Source organism: Monocercomonoides exilis, assembly GCF_001643675.1.
Source record: "Monocercomonoides exilis strain PA203 chromosome Unknown scaffold33-1116896, whole genome shotgun sequence".
Lineage (NCBI taxonomy): Eukaryota > Preaxostyla > Oxymonadida > Polymastigidae > Monocercomonoides > Monocercomonoides exilis.
The window spans coordinates 60,065-76,566 of NW_027150578.1; the positions used below are offsets into that span (position 1 = coordinate 60,065).

At 38.8% G+C, this 16,502-nt stretch overlaps 1 protein-coding gene across 1 annotated transcript in view; it reads right to left on the bottom strand.

Moving 5' to 3' along the window:
• Window positions 1-16,502, bottom strand: part of MONOS_11052 (uncharacterized protein) — a 28,698-nt gene continuing 12,196 nt past the window's right edge. Inside the window, exon 2 of the mRNA XM_067863551.1 lies at window positions 1-16,502. This exon is cut by the window's right edge and continues 11,936 nt beyond it. Coding sequence (XP_067724297.1) covers window positions 503-16,502 — 16,000 coding nt within the window. The 3' untranslated portion in view covers window positions 1-502.

The window sequence follows — 16,502 nt, forward strand, 5'->3', positions numbered from 1 at the left end:
AATTTTGAATTTTTGCATTTCAAAAGGAATTGAACCGATAAATATTAAAAAATAGGAAAATAGAATATAACACAGATTTAACACCAACGCAATAGATCAGAGTCAAAATGAAAAAATGTGAACATGAAATCGACTCCTCTCAATAATACTTAAATGGATAATTAGCAACAAAACTACAAATAACAATAGAATTTTTGTGAAACACGCAACAACTTTGACAAAAGTTAATCTCGAAATATCAAAACATATGCATTCGAGCTTATCAATAATTTTAAAAGTGAAAAATAAAATTCAAAAATGATTCTTCCAAAAATAAATTGCAAACGTTTGAAACATTTTAAAGCTAACTTTCTTTAATATTTCTTAATTAAATAATTGTATTCTCGAAAGATAAACATATGGCAATAAAACAACATTTATGACAGAAATAAGAATATTCACAAAGAATCAAAATAAACAAAAACAAATTCTAATTTTTATTTATTATTTATTATTACTCGCTTCAGATATTCACATTTCTATCCTTTAAATTCATTGTAACCTTTTGTTCATCAAGGATAGAATTATCCAAACCCCACTTCTCCCCAAGAACTAAATCAAAACAGGCTTTTGGCATCACAAGCCCATCATTCATTCTCCATTTCCACACAGCCAGCCTGTGCAATGCAATAAGGTTCAATCGTTGCCTCAAAGCAGATAAATACATAGCAACAGCAGCGAAAATCTTATCAAAATCGCTTTCTTCTTTTTTCTTCATAAGCTCATCATGAAGACGTATGAACAGAGGGCCAAGATAAGCACGGCTTGTGGATCTGATTAAAATGCGCAGTTCTCTCAGTGCAAAGAACAGAGGAAGCGAACGTGTGGCAGAACGAGGAGCAGAAAGGAGATGGGAAAGAAGATTGTGCTGCCACAATGACAAGTGAGGCTTGTTTGTGAATACCAAGCGCATGTGCAGATGAAGGTGCTGTGCTGTCTGAGAATGAAGCACTGACTGCAATCTTCCACCAGATCGCAGGCTGAAGAAAGGTGTTTGCCGAGGAGAGTGGATAAGCAAAGGTGATGGCGAAGGGTATCCTGGTGATCCCTCCAAAAATGGAGATAAGAAATCTTGGGAAGAAGAATCTGACAATTCCTGAGCTTGCGATTGAGTGTCACTCGTTTTTGATTTGCGGCTGTTAATTTTCTTTGTAATTGTTTGTTGTGCTGGAGTTGAAGTGCTTGAAGAAGTTGAATTCTTTCTTTCTTTCTTTCCTGATTTTGTCAGTTTTGAATGCCCAATTGTTGACTTTGGAGTTCTCAGACTCGATCTTATTGATTTTTGTTCAACAGATTTTGATCTTAAAGACATTTGTCGAGGAGAGGGAGATGACGTTTTTGATACACTGCTTTGTCTTAGCTTTTCCTTATTTTTAAACGTGATTCGCAGTTTAATTCTCCGAACTTTTGGAGATGCTTTCTTTTCCTCTTTTATTTCTTGTAATTGTTGTAATTCTTCTTTCACAAAATCTTCTTTTGGAAAAGTATTTAATGGTTGTAATGTTTCTTCAGATGCTTCTGTAACTGTGGAAATGGAAGGTTCAGCCATTTCACTTTTCACTGAAGTGTTCACATATGGAACAAGAGAGGCAGCCAATGGCTCTTCGGCAGCATGTTCGATGCTTGTTTGATTAGAATCGCAGACTTTTGATTCCTCATTAATGTTTTGCATGCTCTCATGTGAATCAACTGGTAAAGCATTTGATATCAAAATATCTGGTCTATCATCTTGTTTTTCTTGATCTTCGAATTGAACTGTTGTTGAATGGTTATAATATGAATCTTCCCTTCTCATCAATTCATTTTCAGATAAAGCAGAAGTCAATTCATCAATAATGTTTGAGCATGTGGAATCGGAAATAAGAATGCTTGCGTTTCCTTCCTTTTCTTTTATTGATTCTGTTTCTTGTTGAACTGCTTGATTTCCTTTATAATCAGCATTTGGAATGACAACTTCTGATGCTTTTTCTTCTGAATCAGTATTCATCCTTGAGTTCCTCGTTGTGTCAGTTTTTCTCTTGCTTTTTGTACTTATTCGAATGGATTTCACTTTTTTGATTCTTAGAACTTTCTCTTCTCTGTCTTTTTGCTTGTTCTCCATCGTCAAACGCTCAAGCTCAGTTTTTCTTTCTCTTTTTTGTATCTTCTTTGAAACCTCATTGTTATTCTCGCTGATGCCTTCTTGCTCTTCTTTGTCTTCCTCTTCTTCTATTCTTCTTTCTAAATTTGATTCTTCTTTTTCTTTCCCTTCAAGTTCGTTAGTTTCTTCAAAATGGCTGAATTCTTCCATTTCACTTGCATCTTTATCATTTGTTATTCCTCCGCTAAAATCTTCTTCCATTTGGATTTTTGTATCGTCTTTGTCCAAAGAATCTTCAGTCACATCTTCAAAACTTTTCTCACATTCAGTGCTCAATTGTTCTTCCTCTGTCTTCTCTTCCAAGCTCTTCTCTTCTGATTCATCTGTTTTGATTTCATCATTCTCCAACTTTAGTTCTTCTTCTTCTTCTTTGTTCTTTTCATCACTTTCATTATTTTCCTTTTTAACAATCTTCTCTTTATCTTTTTTAGTTATTTTAATGACTTTCGATCTGCTTCCAACTTTTTTCTCAACTTTTAATTTTTTGGCTCCGTTTTTGTTTTCGTTTTCCACATTTGACTTGTTCTTGTCGCTTTCATCATTTCTGCACATTTCCTTTGTATCATCATTTGAAAGTCCTGTGCCTTCCATCAATGCTGCATCCCTTTTCAGCAACAAAATCTCTTTCTTTAATCTCCTAATTTTTTGCTCTTTTTTTGCATTTGTTTGCATTGTGCTTTCATTGCTTGTCTGCTCCTCAACCTTTTCTGGATGATCTGTTTGTTCTACTTTTCTATTGCTGATCTTAATTTTCAAAATCGGAGTGACTTTCTTTTTCGGCTCTCCTCTTTCTTTCTTTTCTTCTTCTTTTGCTTCTTCACTTCCTCTTGTTGCAGGACTCCTCACATTTTTCGCTTTTGTATCATCTGAATAGATTTCTTTCTCTTTTTCTGCTTCCTTGTTTGGCTTCGCTTTCTTTGATTTGGAATCAACAAATGGCATTTTCAACTTGCTCATCTCTTCTTTTGCAATGTCTGCTTCCTTCAAATCAGCATAAAGAGATCGTATTTCCTTTGATTGTCTTGTCAATTTGTTGACCATTTTTGTATTTTCATTGCTTAGCAAAATTCTTTCTTTTCGTATTTCTGTTGCATCATTCAAAACTTTGTGATTTCTAAGAGTCAAATGCTCTGTCTTTTCATCGTCATCACTTGATCCGTCTTCTTCCTCACTGTTTTCATTGCTTTGTGTTCTTAAACGCATCGTGAATCCTTTTTCATCCTTTGCTTCATCGGCTGCTTGTTGTTTTAGTACTTTTTCCAACTCCTTCATTTTCAGTGAAAGATTTCTTTTTCGTTTCACTTCTTCATTCCCTTCTGAAATCTTCTTCTTTTCTCCTCCTGCAGTATTTGCACTTCTCAAACGACTTGTAATTTGTCTGTCTTCAGATTCATTTGTCTCTTCATCTGATTCTTCTTCCTCCTCCTCTTCCTCTTCCTCTTCTTCTTCTTCTTCTTCCTCCTCTTCTTCCTCATCATCATCATCTTCTTCCTCTTCCTCTTCTTCTTCTTCTTCAGAATCATCACTTTTGTTTTCGCTTCGTAAATTCAGGCTTTTGGCTGTCATTCGAAGTTTAGCAACATTTCCTTCATTTTGCCCATTCTTTTTAACTCCTTCTTTATCTTTCTCATTCACTTTTCGAATGCTACTCAACCTCAATACGCTTCGATAATTTGGAGATTCAATGTTTTTCGCTTTGATTTCATTGTCTTTTTCTTCTTTATCACTTTTGTTGATTTCATTAGGCTTCCTTAATCTCAGCACAGAGCGTTTTATTTCAGTCTTTTCAGATTCATTTTTTGAGCTGTTTCCACTTTTAACTTTTTGAACTTCAGTCTTTTTATTCGATTGAGATTCACTTTTCCCTCTCAAAGAAACTGTGCTTAGTTTTATTTCTTTGCCCTTTTGAGGAGAATTATTGCCACTTCTGGTCATCATAACCTTTTCTTTCTCTTTCACATCCTCTTCATCAGAATTGTCTATTTGATTTCGCAACTTGTAAATAGTATTTCCTTTTTTAGCCTCTTTCTTTGCATCTCCTTCACTTGCAACTGAATTCTGTTGATCATGACTTCTTGTGGAAGTTCTCATCAAAGTGACATGTTGTTCTTTCTGAGAAATTGAATGGATCGAATGTGCTTTTGACTTTTCGCTCTGATTTGAAGCAATTTTCTTTTCAGCATTTCTCAAGTTCTCTTTTGTGATGATTTTCTTTATAACCTTCTTTTCTTCTTTTCCAATGGAACCTTTCTTTGTTTCTTCAGCTTCAGAATTGCTTTCTTTAAGTTGTTCTAATTCTTTGTCAGATTTTCTCGTTTCGTAGCTTTTCGTTTGTTTTTCTCTGTTATCCAAATCTTCTGCTTTTCTATTTTGAGTCTGCAGCTCTTTTCGAAGGGCGAACATTCTTCGTATTTTGGATTCGCTGTCAATCTCATCCAAATTCAATTCATTCTGTTTTTGCTCTCCTTTCTTTGTTCTTTTCATTGATTCGTTTCTGATCAATGTTTTGTTTCTCAGATTTCTTCGTGCAAGAAGTGGATGAACGCTCTTTTCTTTTCTTTTCTGTATTTCTTTTCTTCTTCTTCTCAGATGTTCCTTTATGCTTTCAATTTCTCTTTCTCTCTCTTTCTCCTTCTCCTTCTCCATCTCTCTTTGCTTTCGTCTTTCTAACTTCTCCTTCTTTTCCTTCTCATTCAGCAAACGTATTTTCAGTTTATTTCTCTTCCTTTCTTCATCTCTCAGTCTTTCCATCAGAAGCTTCCATTCCCTTTCAATCTTTCTCGATTCTGTTTCTGTATCCTTCTGCTTCTTTTTGATGTGCATTAATTTTGTGCTTGTCTTCAGCATCTTTTTGAGAGAATCGTTCTTCTTTTTCTTCTTCTTTTTTTCTGTCTCTTTTGCTCGAAGATCAATTTTGTGGAACTCCATCTTTTTCGGCCAGCCATTCAAAATCAGCGCTTTTGGCATCAAATTGATGGGCATTCCAATTCCATTCAAAATCAGCAGTTTATTCTGACCTTTGCCTTTCATCAGATTCTCAAATAGAGAAATAGAGTTCTTCTCTTTTTCTTTGCTTTCCTCATCCTCTTCTTCATCCTCACCATCATCGTCTTTATCTTCACTATCAACTTCGCTTTCTTCTTCTTCTCTTTCTTCGTCATCATCAGACGTTTCATCCTTCTCTTTGTCTGACTTTTCTTTGTCACTTAAAAGCCCAATTCTTCCATTTACTTCTTTCTTTTGTGCTATCAATCTGTTTCTGTTTGGAAGCAAACGTTTTCTCTCTTGTTTTTCTTTTGCTATTGTAATTCGTTCACTTGCAAGTTCTGTGTCTGCATTCATATTGTACCTTTCCTTTCCTTCAGCAAGCCCTCTGCTTTGAGTTATTTCGCTTTTATCTTCTGAGCTTTTCTTTTCTTTCCTCAGCTTCAGAGAAAGAATTGTCTTTCTTTTTTCTTTTCCCTTTGTCCTATCTTCTTCTTCTTCATCTTCTTTCTTCATCAGATAGGCACTTCCTCCTATCAATGCAACACTTTCATCTTCGTTCTTAATCTTTTGTCTTTCAGATTTCCTTTTCTCCACTTTTGAGTTTGCAGTTTCTGCTGTTTTCGATTTATTTTCGCTTTCTCTTTCATTCATCCTCTTTGCCAAAATCTCAAACAGAATCTTAAGCTCATTTTCCAATTCTTGTTCCATGCTGTTCTTATGTTTCTCTTTCCCGCTTTTCCTCTCATCTTCTTCTTTTATGCTCTTCTCATACAAACTCTCCAGAAGATTCTTCACCTCAACTATTCTTCGCCTCATGCTCATGTTGCTGAATTCATTCGCATTTCTTCTGTTCAAATGCTCAGACACTCCTCCTTCTTCATCATTCGATTCTTCTTCTTCATTTGCATTTTTCGTTCCTGCTTTGTTTTTCCTGTTGTTTCTGCGCTCCTTCTCCTCTATCTCGTCTGTTTCCATTGCTTTGCTACCTTCACTGAGCGATCTCACTTCTTTCATCCATCTTCTCATCTTCTTATTGTCTCCTGCTGGACTTTCAGGTACATTTTTCTCGTTTCTCTTTCTTTCCATCTCTGATATTGCTTTTGATGGTGGCATCTTCTGTTTTGGTGATCCCCTCAAAAGCATCGGCTTAATCTGCTCTTTATTTCTCCTCGAAGCTGTTTGCGGGCTTTCGTTTTTAGTTCCAGTTGTGTTTTGTGGCTGGGCAAGACGAGGCAGCCTCAGTCTTATCAGATGTGTTGGGATGCGCAGAATGGAGCGATGTGCAGAAGAAGAAGGAGATTGATGCGGACTTCGTGTCTGAGCTGAACGAGACAGAGATGCATTCCCTCTCATCTGCTGTGGAGAAGGCAAAGCCCTCTTTTGTTTGGCAGATGCTAAAGCTGACTTGTCAGAAGAAGATATCTCATTCTTGTTTCTCTCATTTGATGAGGTTGAATAAGAGCGCAGACGAGGCGATGATGATGGCATTGGCGAACGCTGAGGTCTGACTGATGCCATTTTTGATTCGTTGTTATCGATCATTCCATGTTCAATTTCCATTCCTCTTTCATTCTCTTCTTTCATCCTTCGCGAAGACTGACGAGTGTTGCGTGAAGGAGATTGCGATGTAATGTCTGCCTCTAATGATTGCTGTGCAGATGAAGAAAGTCCTGTCTGTGAAAAACGAGGTGGTGAATGGTTGCTTGAAACAGAAGCAGCAGCAGAAAGAGAAGGAGGAGAAGGAGAAGAAGCAAAACGGAATCTCGATGTGGCTGGTGTGCTTGAAGGGGTGTCTCTTCCTTTGCGTATTGGTGGCGATAGAGTCATCAATTGATTTCGACTGAGTTTTGCTGAGAAGAGCGAAGATGCCTTCAACTGAGACTGGCGAAGGAGCTGTGAATAGGAAAGGCCAGGAGAAGAAGCAGGGCGAGCTGCTGGGTGAGTGCGTGAGGGTGTCAATGAAGGAGAGCGCAGATGGGGGCTTGTCTGAAGAAGACGAGCATTTACGTGCTGATTGAGACGAAAGCGTGGATGAGAAGGCAGAAGCAGCTGTTGAGGCGAACGAGAAGGAGAACGAAGGAATGTTGAAGAAATTGTTGGTGTTCGTTCTATTGTGCTACCACGTGTCTTCACATTGCTGCTTTTCAATCGACTCACCAAAGATGAAGAAGAATAAGAGGAAGAAGGCGAACGGAGCTTGATTCCTGAAACAGATGATGCATTTGTTGTCTTCCTCATGAGTCTAATTCTTCTTGCCTCAGCTGCAATGGATGAATCAATCGTTCCTGTTGATGAAGAAGAAGATGATGATGATGATGGCATTGAAGAAGACGTCAATGCAGTTGATTCAGAAGATGCTTTTGGTGTCTGTCTGATCAGTCCTCTCACTCGACGTGCAGCAGAAAGCAGTCGAACTGCGTGTTTTGTGGGTATTTCGATGTCATACGTGACTCTTCCTGGGAAGATGCGCTGCCTCACAACGATGTTGACTGAACTCGAAAGCAAATCGATTTCATTCATCAGAATTTCTCGTCTTGTTGTCTCGCGATCGAAGAGAAGAGTTTCTGCTGTCAGAAACGTGGGCCAGGGAGAAGAGGGCTTTTGCCTTTTGCTTCTGCTGGACTTGTAATGGAGTGATGAATAATGTGTGGAATATGATGGATGAGAGAAGGAGGAGGAGGATGATGATGAGATAAATTCTTTTGAAGATGAAGACTCATTCTTCATCAGTTGAAGCTTTTCTTCTTCTCTATTGTCACTCTGCTTTGACTGCTGCTGTTGATGAAAAGTGAGTGAAGGTATATTTCTGAGTCTGTTTGCAACTAGAGGAGCAGCAGTGATGAACTGAGCAGAAGAAGCCATCAAAAAGCGAAGAGATGTTGTGAAGTTGTACAAAGAAGGAGAAAACGAGAAGTTGAATGAAGAAGCATTTCTGAAGAGTTTGTGTGGTTTGATCTCGAAAAGAGGAACTTCTGAATTCTGAACGAAGAATTGATCATCATCCGAGAATGAGGTTTGATTGGTATCTGTTTCTGATTTGATGTCATTCAATTCTGAAGAAGAAGAAGAAGAAGAAGAAGAAGAGTTTGACTGATGAGTGTTTATTCTCTCACTTTCTGATTGAGGCGATTGACCGAAATAGATGGCTGGGACATTATTTGGAAGAGCAGATGCTTTCGTTGATTCTTTTTGTATGCGTGTTGAGATTGAAGATTTGAATGAGGTCACTTCAGAAGAAGAAGCAGAAGAGGAGGAGGAGGAGGAGGAGAAAGAGGAGGATGAAGATAAAGACAAAGAAGAAGGAAGAAGATTTGACCGAAGATTTGATGAATGGATGTTTGATTCAGAGAGATTTGGAGTTTCAAGTTTCACAGATGAAATAGTATCTGCAGTGTTTAAGGCTGAAATCTCATCAATTTCCATATGAGAAGCATCTTCATTCACTTTGCTTGATTCAATGGATGTATTTGTATGTGCATCAGAAAGTACATTTTGATTGTGCTGAGAAGAAGAAGAAGAAGAAGAAGATGATGATGATGATGATGATGAATCAACAGAAGAAATCAAAACAGATTCTGTTTGTTGTTCGATTTTTGCTTCATCTTTCTTTTCATTCTCATTCTCATTCTCCCTTTCCATACTCAAAACTGACTCAGAATAATTCTCTTCGACTGATTTTCGCAGTGTGTCTGATGAATCAGACAGCAAATTTGCATCAAAAAAGAATATTTTTTGGTTTCTGTTGGCAAAACGAGAAGCAAAAAGAGGTGTTTGTGCAGTGAACAGGTCGAATGGAGTGAAGCTGAAGAGAAGAGCAGCCAATGGAATGGAAGAGCAGAAGGAGAAGAGAGAAGGTGCAATATCAACAGTTGATGAGGGAAGAGAAGAAGAAATTGAAGAAGAAGTTAATGTTGTTGATGATGATGATGATATTGGTGATGAAAGAGGAGGCATATGCATATCAGATGAATGGATGGAGTGATCTTCTGGTTGATTCAAAGCAGAATAAGCAGAAGAATCATCAGAAACATACACAGAAGACATTTGTCTATCATTTGTTTGTGTTGATGATGTTGATGACGATGTTGGTGAAGAATTCACTGATAAGTTAGCATTATTCAACTGCTTCATTGAAGAAAGGGATGAATCAGAAATCACTTCTCTTAAACTGTTTTGTGAATAAAAGCGATGCTTTTTATTGAAACAGACAGGAGGAATGAGAGAAAGAAGAGTTGAACGCAGTTTCGAAGGCAAAGAAAGAGAGAAGTCAGTAGGAGGAGTGATGAAAGGAGCCAAATGAAGAGGATGGAGAGGAGAAAGAGAACGAGCTGGGATGATGCCAAATGAATCAGAAGAAGAGGAAGAGGAAGAGAAGGAAGAGAAGGAAGAGGAAGAAGAAGGAGAAGCAGAAGTTGATTGGCCATTGAGATTCAATGAAGCCAATGAATGTTGTGTTATTGCTAGTTCTTCTCCATCGTCTCTATCTGATTCTGTCTGTTTGTTTGTGTCATTCGCAATGAAAGTGTCTGAAAATGAAGGAGAAGCAGAAGAAGTCTGAAATACACTGGAATTTGATGAAAGTGGTTGATTATGCTGCAGTGAAGGTGTATGAGCCATGATATTAGCAGCATTCACACCAGATTCAACAGAAAATGAGGGAGAAGAAGAAGAATTGATTTTGTCGAATGACTTAAACAAAACAGGAGAGAGAGTGAAGATTGGAGAGACGATTGGGAAGAGGAAGCGAATGTTCAATGGAAGAAATGGAATTTCTTCTGATTTGAATTCGTCTTCTTCATCTTTTTGTGGATTCTTTTCATTCAACGACGATGAACGACGCTTAGATGTTCTCCAATAGCAAGAAGAGGAAGAGGAAGAAGGAGATAATTGAGAATAACCATTCAATGTATTTGTTTGTGGAGAAAGAGATAAGTTTCCTGAAGACAAAGTAGAAGAAGATGAAGCAGAAGAAGCAGCAGCAGCAGCTCTTCTTGTGGTGTAGATGCGACGTCTGGCAGATGAGAGATAAGAAGAGCGGACACGTTTGCCGTTTGTCAGATGCTTCATGGCAGAATTGCATCTGAGGAAGTATTGTGTGGATGATGGAAGGAAAGAAGAGGAGGAAGAAGAAGAAGATGATGATGATGATGATGGTGATAAGGTTGATGATGTAGAAGAAGAGGTGATTGTGTTAGGAACAGAAGAGATGGATGGAGAAATAGTTGAATGTGATTTAGTTTTCTTTCCACTCATTTTTTTGGTTGACAATTTCTTCTCATCAACATTTGCTTTATCTTCTTGTTTCTCTTTCTCTCCTTCCTTTTCAGTATTTTTGCTTCGATTCTTTAGTTTTGTTGTCTTCTTCTTTGAATGCGATTGTTTTGGTTTTTCTTTTGTTTGGGTTGAAGTTTGTGGTTCTTTTGACAAGTTGTAAATTGAAGGAGGAGGAAGAGGGAAAGGAAATTGAAGAGGAAGAGGAAGAGAAGAAGACGCAGAAAGAGGAGAAGAAGAAGAAGAAGCAGGAGAAAGAGAAGAAGCAAGAGAAGGAGATTTAAGAGAAGCAGATTTCAGAGGAGGAGTAAAGGAAGAAGACAAATAATTGCTTGGAGGGGCATTTTGAGTGAAGATGGGGAACAAAGCAGAATTTGGAGAGATCTGACTGTTTGTGAGAGAGGAAAGAGGAATTGCTGAATGAGATGGAGAAGAAGAGGAAGGAGAAGAGGAAGAAGAAGAAGAAGAAGAAGAGGAAGAGGAAGAGGAAGAGGAAGAGGAAGAGGAAGAGGAAGAGGAAGAAAAAGTATTAGTAGTGGAAGAAGATGGTGAAAAATTGGTAGAAGAAGAAGAAGAAAGAGGAGGAAGAGGAGAAGCGGAAGAAGAAGAAGGTGGTGATAATGCAACTTGAACAACAACAGACATTGAATTAGAACTTTTTGAAGAAGTTGAAGAAGAAGAAGGAGGAGGAAGAGGAGGAGGAGAAGGAGATGATGATGATGATGATGACGACGACGACGAAATAGTTGATAAAGTTGAAGAAATTGATGAAGCAGATGAAGAAGCAGATGAAGAAGCAGATGAAGAAGGAGAAGGAGGAAGAGGAGGAGAAGGAAAAGGAGGAATAGAAAGGGTGGTGAATGTGATGTTAGTGAGTGGAGCGATGGCTGGTGGAGGAAGAAGCTGAGAGGAAGAAGAAATCGAAAGAGAAGAACGTTTTTGGAGAGAATGAGCAGAGGAAGATGTGTTCAGAGAAAGCGGTTGGAAAGGCAAAGATCTGTTTTGAATTTGTTCTGAAGAAGATTTCTGTTTCTGCTGCTGTTGATGTTGCTGGGATGAGTCAGCTAACAATGGAGAAGAGGAAGAGAGGGAGAGAGGGAGGGGCAATGAAGAAGGAGGAGGAGGAGGAAGGGGTGGAGGGAGGAGAGGGGGAAGAGGAGGGGGAGAAGGAGAAGGAGAAGAGAGAGAGGAAGGAGAAGAAGAAGATTGTGGAGGAGAAGGAGAAGAAGGAGAAAGTTGATGAGGAGAAAGAGAAGAAGAAGAAGAAGAAGAAGAAGAAGAAGAAAGAGAAGGAGACAATTTATGGAGCTTCTGATATTGCTGTATTTGTTTCATAAGAAGATATTGCTGCTGAAGCTGAATGGTTAGTTGTTTGCGCTTCGAAAGGCGGTTGTATTTCTGAGGTGTCTTAAACTTGAAAGAGAAGAGGGAAGAAGGAAGAGAAGGAGCAGAAGGAGAAGAAGAAGAAGAAACATTCGGAAAAGGAGGAAGAGGAAGACTTGTTTCATTTTGAAATGGAGCAGAAAATTGAATGTTTGGCAGATTTGGTTGAGAAGAGGAAGAGGAAGAGGAGGAAGATGATGATGGAGATGATGATGAAGATGAAGCAAAAGATAGAGAAGAAAGAGAAGATGGAGAAGAAGGTGGAAGAGGAGAAGATGTTGAGGAAGGGGAATGAACAAGAGAAGGAGGCAAAGAAGGAGAAGATGATGAAATAGAAGATGTTGAAATAGAAGAAGAAGAGGAAGAGGTTGGAACTTTCAACGGTGAAAAAGCCAGCCCAGATGTGTTGAGATTAGAATGAGAGGGAGGAAGAGAAGGAAGATGATTTGTGTGCAAAGGAAGAGGAAGCATAGAAAGAGGAAGAGAAGGAGAAGAGACAGAAATAAGATTGGCAGAAGAAGGAGAAGAGTATGAGGATGATGGAGTAGAAGATGGAGATAACAAAAGGGAAGAAGGAGAAGAGGAAGAAGAGGACAAAGATAAAGACATAGACAAAGAAGAAGGAGAAGGAGAAGGAGAAGTGAAAGGATAAGGAAAAGGAGATGGAGATGGCGAAGAAGATGTGCTTGTTTGTTTGTTTGGCGAAGAAGCAGACAATTTTTCTGAGTCTTTTTTGATGAACAGACTTGGCTGAAGAGGATTCTGAGGAAAAAGAACTTTTGAAATCGAATGGACAGCAGGAGAAGGAGAAAGAACAGGAGAAGACTTGAAAGTGATTGAAGAAGGAGGAGGCAGAGAAGAAGGGAGAGAAAGAGAAGAAGAAGATGAGGAGGAAGAAGAAGAAGAAGAGGAGGAGGAGGAGGAGGAGGATGAGGATGAGGATGAGGATGAGGATGAGGATGAGGATGAGGATGATGATGATGAGGAGGTTGAAGAGGGTGAAAGGGAAGGGGAAGAAAAAGAAGGAGGAGAAGTGTTATTAGACAAAGAAGAAGACTGAGAAGGAGTCAATTGAACATCCATTGAATTATTCTGAAGTATTTTTTTGTTTCTTTTCAATTTTGCCTGTTTGACTGAATTTGGAGAATTTGGATCAGAAATGGGCTCTGAAGGAGAAGAAGAAGGAGAATGAGAAGAAGAAGGAGAAAGTGTTGACAATTGAGATATCTGCACTAATGAAGCAGAGGAAGGGAAAGGAAGAGAAGTTATAGTGGAAGAAGGTGGGAGAGGAAGAGGAATTTGTGAAGGAGGTGGCAAAGGAGGAGATGTAACAGGAACAGAATGAAGGAGAGAATAAGGCAAATACGAAGAGGAGAAAGAAGAAGAACGGCTTGTGCGTGTTTGTTTGATGGATGAAATGGCTGGGGCAAATTGAGGAGATGAAGGAGATTTTGGTGATGAAGAAAGAAGAGGAGTAGGAGAAAGAGAAAGAGAAGGAGAGGAAGAGTTTGGCGTGTGCATGATGGATGAAGTTGATTGAGAAGGTGAAAGAGAAGATGAAGAAGATGAAGAAGATGGAGATGAAGATGAAGATGAAGATGAAGATGAAGCAAACAAAGAGAAAGGAGGAGAAGAAGAAGATGAACGAGACAGAACAGCTGTGGTATTATTAACAGCAGGGAGCAGCGTTCTGTCTCTTCTGAGTGGAATGAATGAAGGAGGAAACTGTGGTGACTGTGGAGTGTCTGAAGGGGTGTCTGAAGGGGTGGGTGTGGATGATGGAGTGGATGATGGAGTGGGTGTGTGTGTCTGTTCAGGTGTTGTTGCGTGTGACGATGTTAATGTTGATGTCAATGTATTTGTGGATGTGTTTGTGGATGTGGATGTGGTTGTGTTATTTTCCTCCTGTTTTTCTGTGGTGTCATTCATTCCAGAGGCATTTTCAGATAAAGAAGGAGAAGAAGAAGAAGAAGAAAGAGAAAGAGGCAATTTAAACACGGAATTGGATTGAGATGAAGAAATGGAGAAAGTGTCTGATTCTTTTGGTTTCTTTTCATTCTCCTTCATTTCATCTTCTTTGCTCATTGAAATGTTGCTGCTCTGAGATTTATCCGTTTTCACTCTTATTTCAATTGATGGAAACGGATTTGTTGTGCTTGATGTGTTCAAATTCAACGATGAAATCACCTCAGATGGCACAGGAATGACAATATTTGACTTTGTTGCTGCTTTTTCAGAAGTGTGTTTTACTAACATTTTCAATGCATTTGCATTCGGAGAAATAGAAATCGGAGAATTAGATGATTTTATTGATTCAACAGCAGTCATAGCCGTTGGGTTAGGCATCTTCTGTGCTTGGTTGATTGATTTGAGTGGGTCATTTGATAATGTTGTTGTGTTTGTACTCAAAATTGGCTTGGGAAAAGCAGAAACAGAAGAAATTGACGGAGAAATAGAAGAAGAAAGAGAAGGAGAAATAGCAGAAATGGGAGAAAGGGAAGGAGGGAAAGAAGACTGTTCTTCATTCAAAAGAGGGCGTGATGCAGCCAAAGGAGCAAACGAGTCTTTTAAATTCTCTCTTTCCTTTGTTGGTGGAGTTGATGGAATGTTGAATGGATTGAGTGTCAGAGGAACAGATATGCTGAAAGGAATAAGCTTTGCATTCGAACTCGAAAATCCTGTTTTCACTTCATTTGAAGAAGGAGAAATACTTCTGATGCTTCTGTTATTATAATTGTTCGTGTTGTTCATGCTGTTGTTGAAGCTTTTGAGCGGTTGAGATTGTGTTTCTGTTCCATTCAATGGAAGAGAAGAAGAAGAAGAAGAAGAAGGAAGATATGAATTGCTGCTTGGCTGAGTGGAAGCGGCTAAAACATTCGGGAAATGAAGAGAATTGTTCAAAAGAGGCAGAGATTGAGGCATGTTAGTGCTCTTCACTAACACATTTTTGACTTCTTGTTCTTCCGATGAAATGTTGTTTCCTTGTTTGTTTGTCTGTACAACTTTTTCTTCTTCTTCTTCTTTTATTTTATCTTTGCCTTCCTCTTCATCATCATCATTTTCTTCTTCTTCGTTCTTCTCATCCAATCTCAAACGACTTGTTCTTTGTGGTTTAACCCTTTTCTTTCTTTGTGTTTGAATTGAATCATTGGCAGCTGAAGATGATTGGTTCAGTTCTTCAGGAAGTTGGATTGGTGCCTTAGCAGAAGAAGAAGACGACGACGATATCAACAATGAAGTCTCATTCATCATTCTTGTTCTGCTTCTTGTTAGTCGCAGATTTGATGTTGGCGAAGAAGATGGTTCGATCAACATCACATCTTGTGCATTGCCATCTCTCTGATTAAATTTGTCTTCCTTTTCCATTTCTCTTCTTTCTTTCTCATTTTCATTTTCTTCTTCTTCTTTTTCCATAGAAGCAGAGCATTCTTCAACATCATTGCCAGAATCTGCTTTGATTTGTTGTGAATTCTCGGCAGGTTGTTCTTCATCCATTGAAGATGTCTCAATCACCATTTTGTTATTCTCTTCTCCTTCTGATTGAACTGTCATTGGAGAAGATGTTGATTTAAGCTGTTGTATTGCCTTGTTCTCATCCAATGAAGAATTCTCTTCTTTTATTTCCTTCATTCGATTGATCATTTCTTCATTCTTTTTCTCAGAAACCTTCTCAGATCCATTCGAAATGGTCAATTTTGATACAAAACTGTCGATTTCATTGTTGATATTTTGCATTTCTTCTCTTATCATCTGCCTCCATTTCGGTTTCAGCTCATCTTCTTCCTTCATCTTCTCTTGTGTATCTTCTCTTTCCTCTTTCTCAATCTCTGCAATTGTCGAGTTCAATGCAGCTAATTCATTGTTCCCTTTGTTCTTAATCTTCTTCTTCTTCTTCGCTGTCGTTTTCTCCCTCTCACTTTCCAGTTGCATTTCTGCTTCCTTCAGCTCAATCGCTTTCTGAACTTCTTTTCGCCTTATGTTCTCAATCTCTTGTTCCATCACTCTGAACAGCTCTTCTTCAAAAAGTGAGTCATTCTTCATTTCTCCTTCTCTTCCCATCCCTTTCACCTTATTTGCACACTCTTCATCCATCTTCATCCTCTTCGTTTCTCCTGTCCTCTTCCTCATCCTCATCTCCATCTCCATCCCCATTCCCATAGCCATTTGTTCTCTCTCTTTCTTCTCCACACAATTCATCAGCATCCTCCTCTGTACTATTTCTGCTGCTGCTGCACATGCATCTAACAGAGCATCACAATGCATCACAAATATCGTGTCCATTTTACTTGCATCTTCAAACGGCTCAAACAAATCCACAGCAAAGGAAGCATGGTCTTCTAATGCTGACTTCACCACTGATGGCACATTGATCATCTCCTCCATAATCTTCTCTGCTTTCTCACTGTCACTTTTGGCACTGCTGCTTGTGGTGGTGGAGGTGGTGGTGCTGTTGCTGATGTCACTACTGTCATCACTGATGCTGCTATTGCTGCTGAGAATGCTGCTGTCACTCTCTTCATTTTTCTCTCTCTTCTCTCTCTTTTCTCTCTTTTCGCTTCTGTCCTTTTTCTCTCTTTTGTTCTTCTCTTCTCTTCTTTTCTTTTCCTTCCGCTGAGCTTTGGCTTTGGCTTTGGCCTTCTTCTCCATCTCTCTTTTGGATGGCTCAACATTCTCATACGAC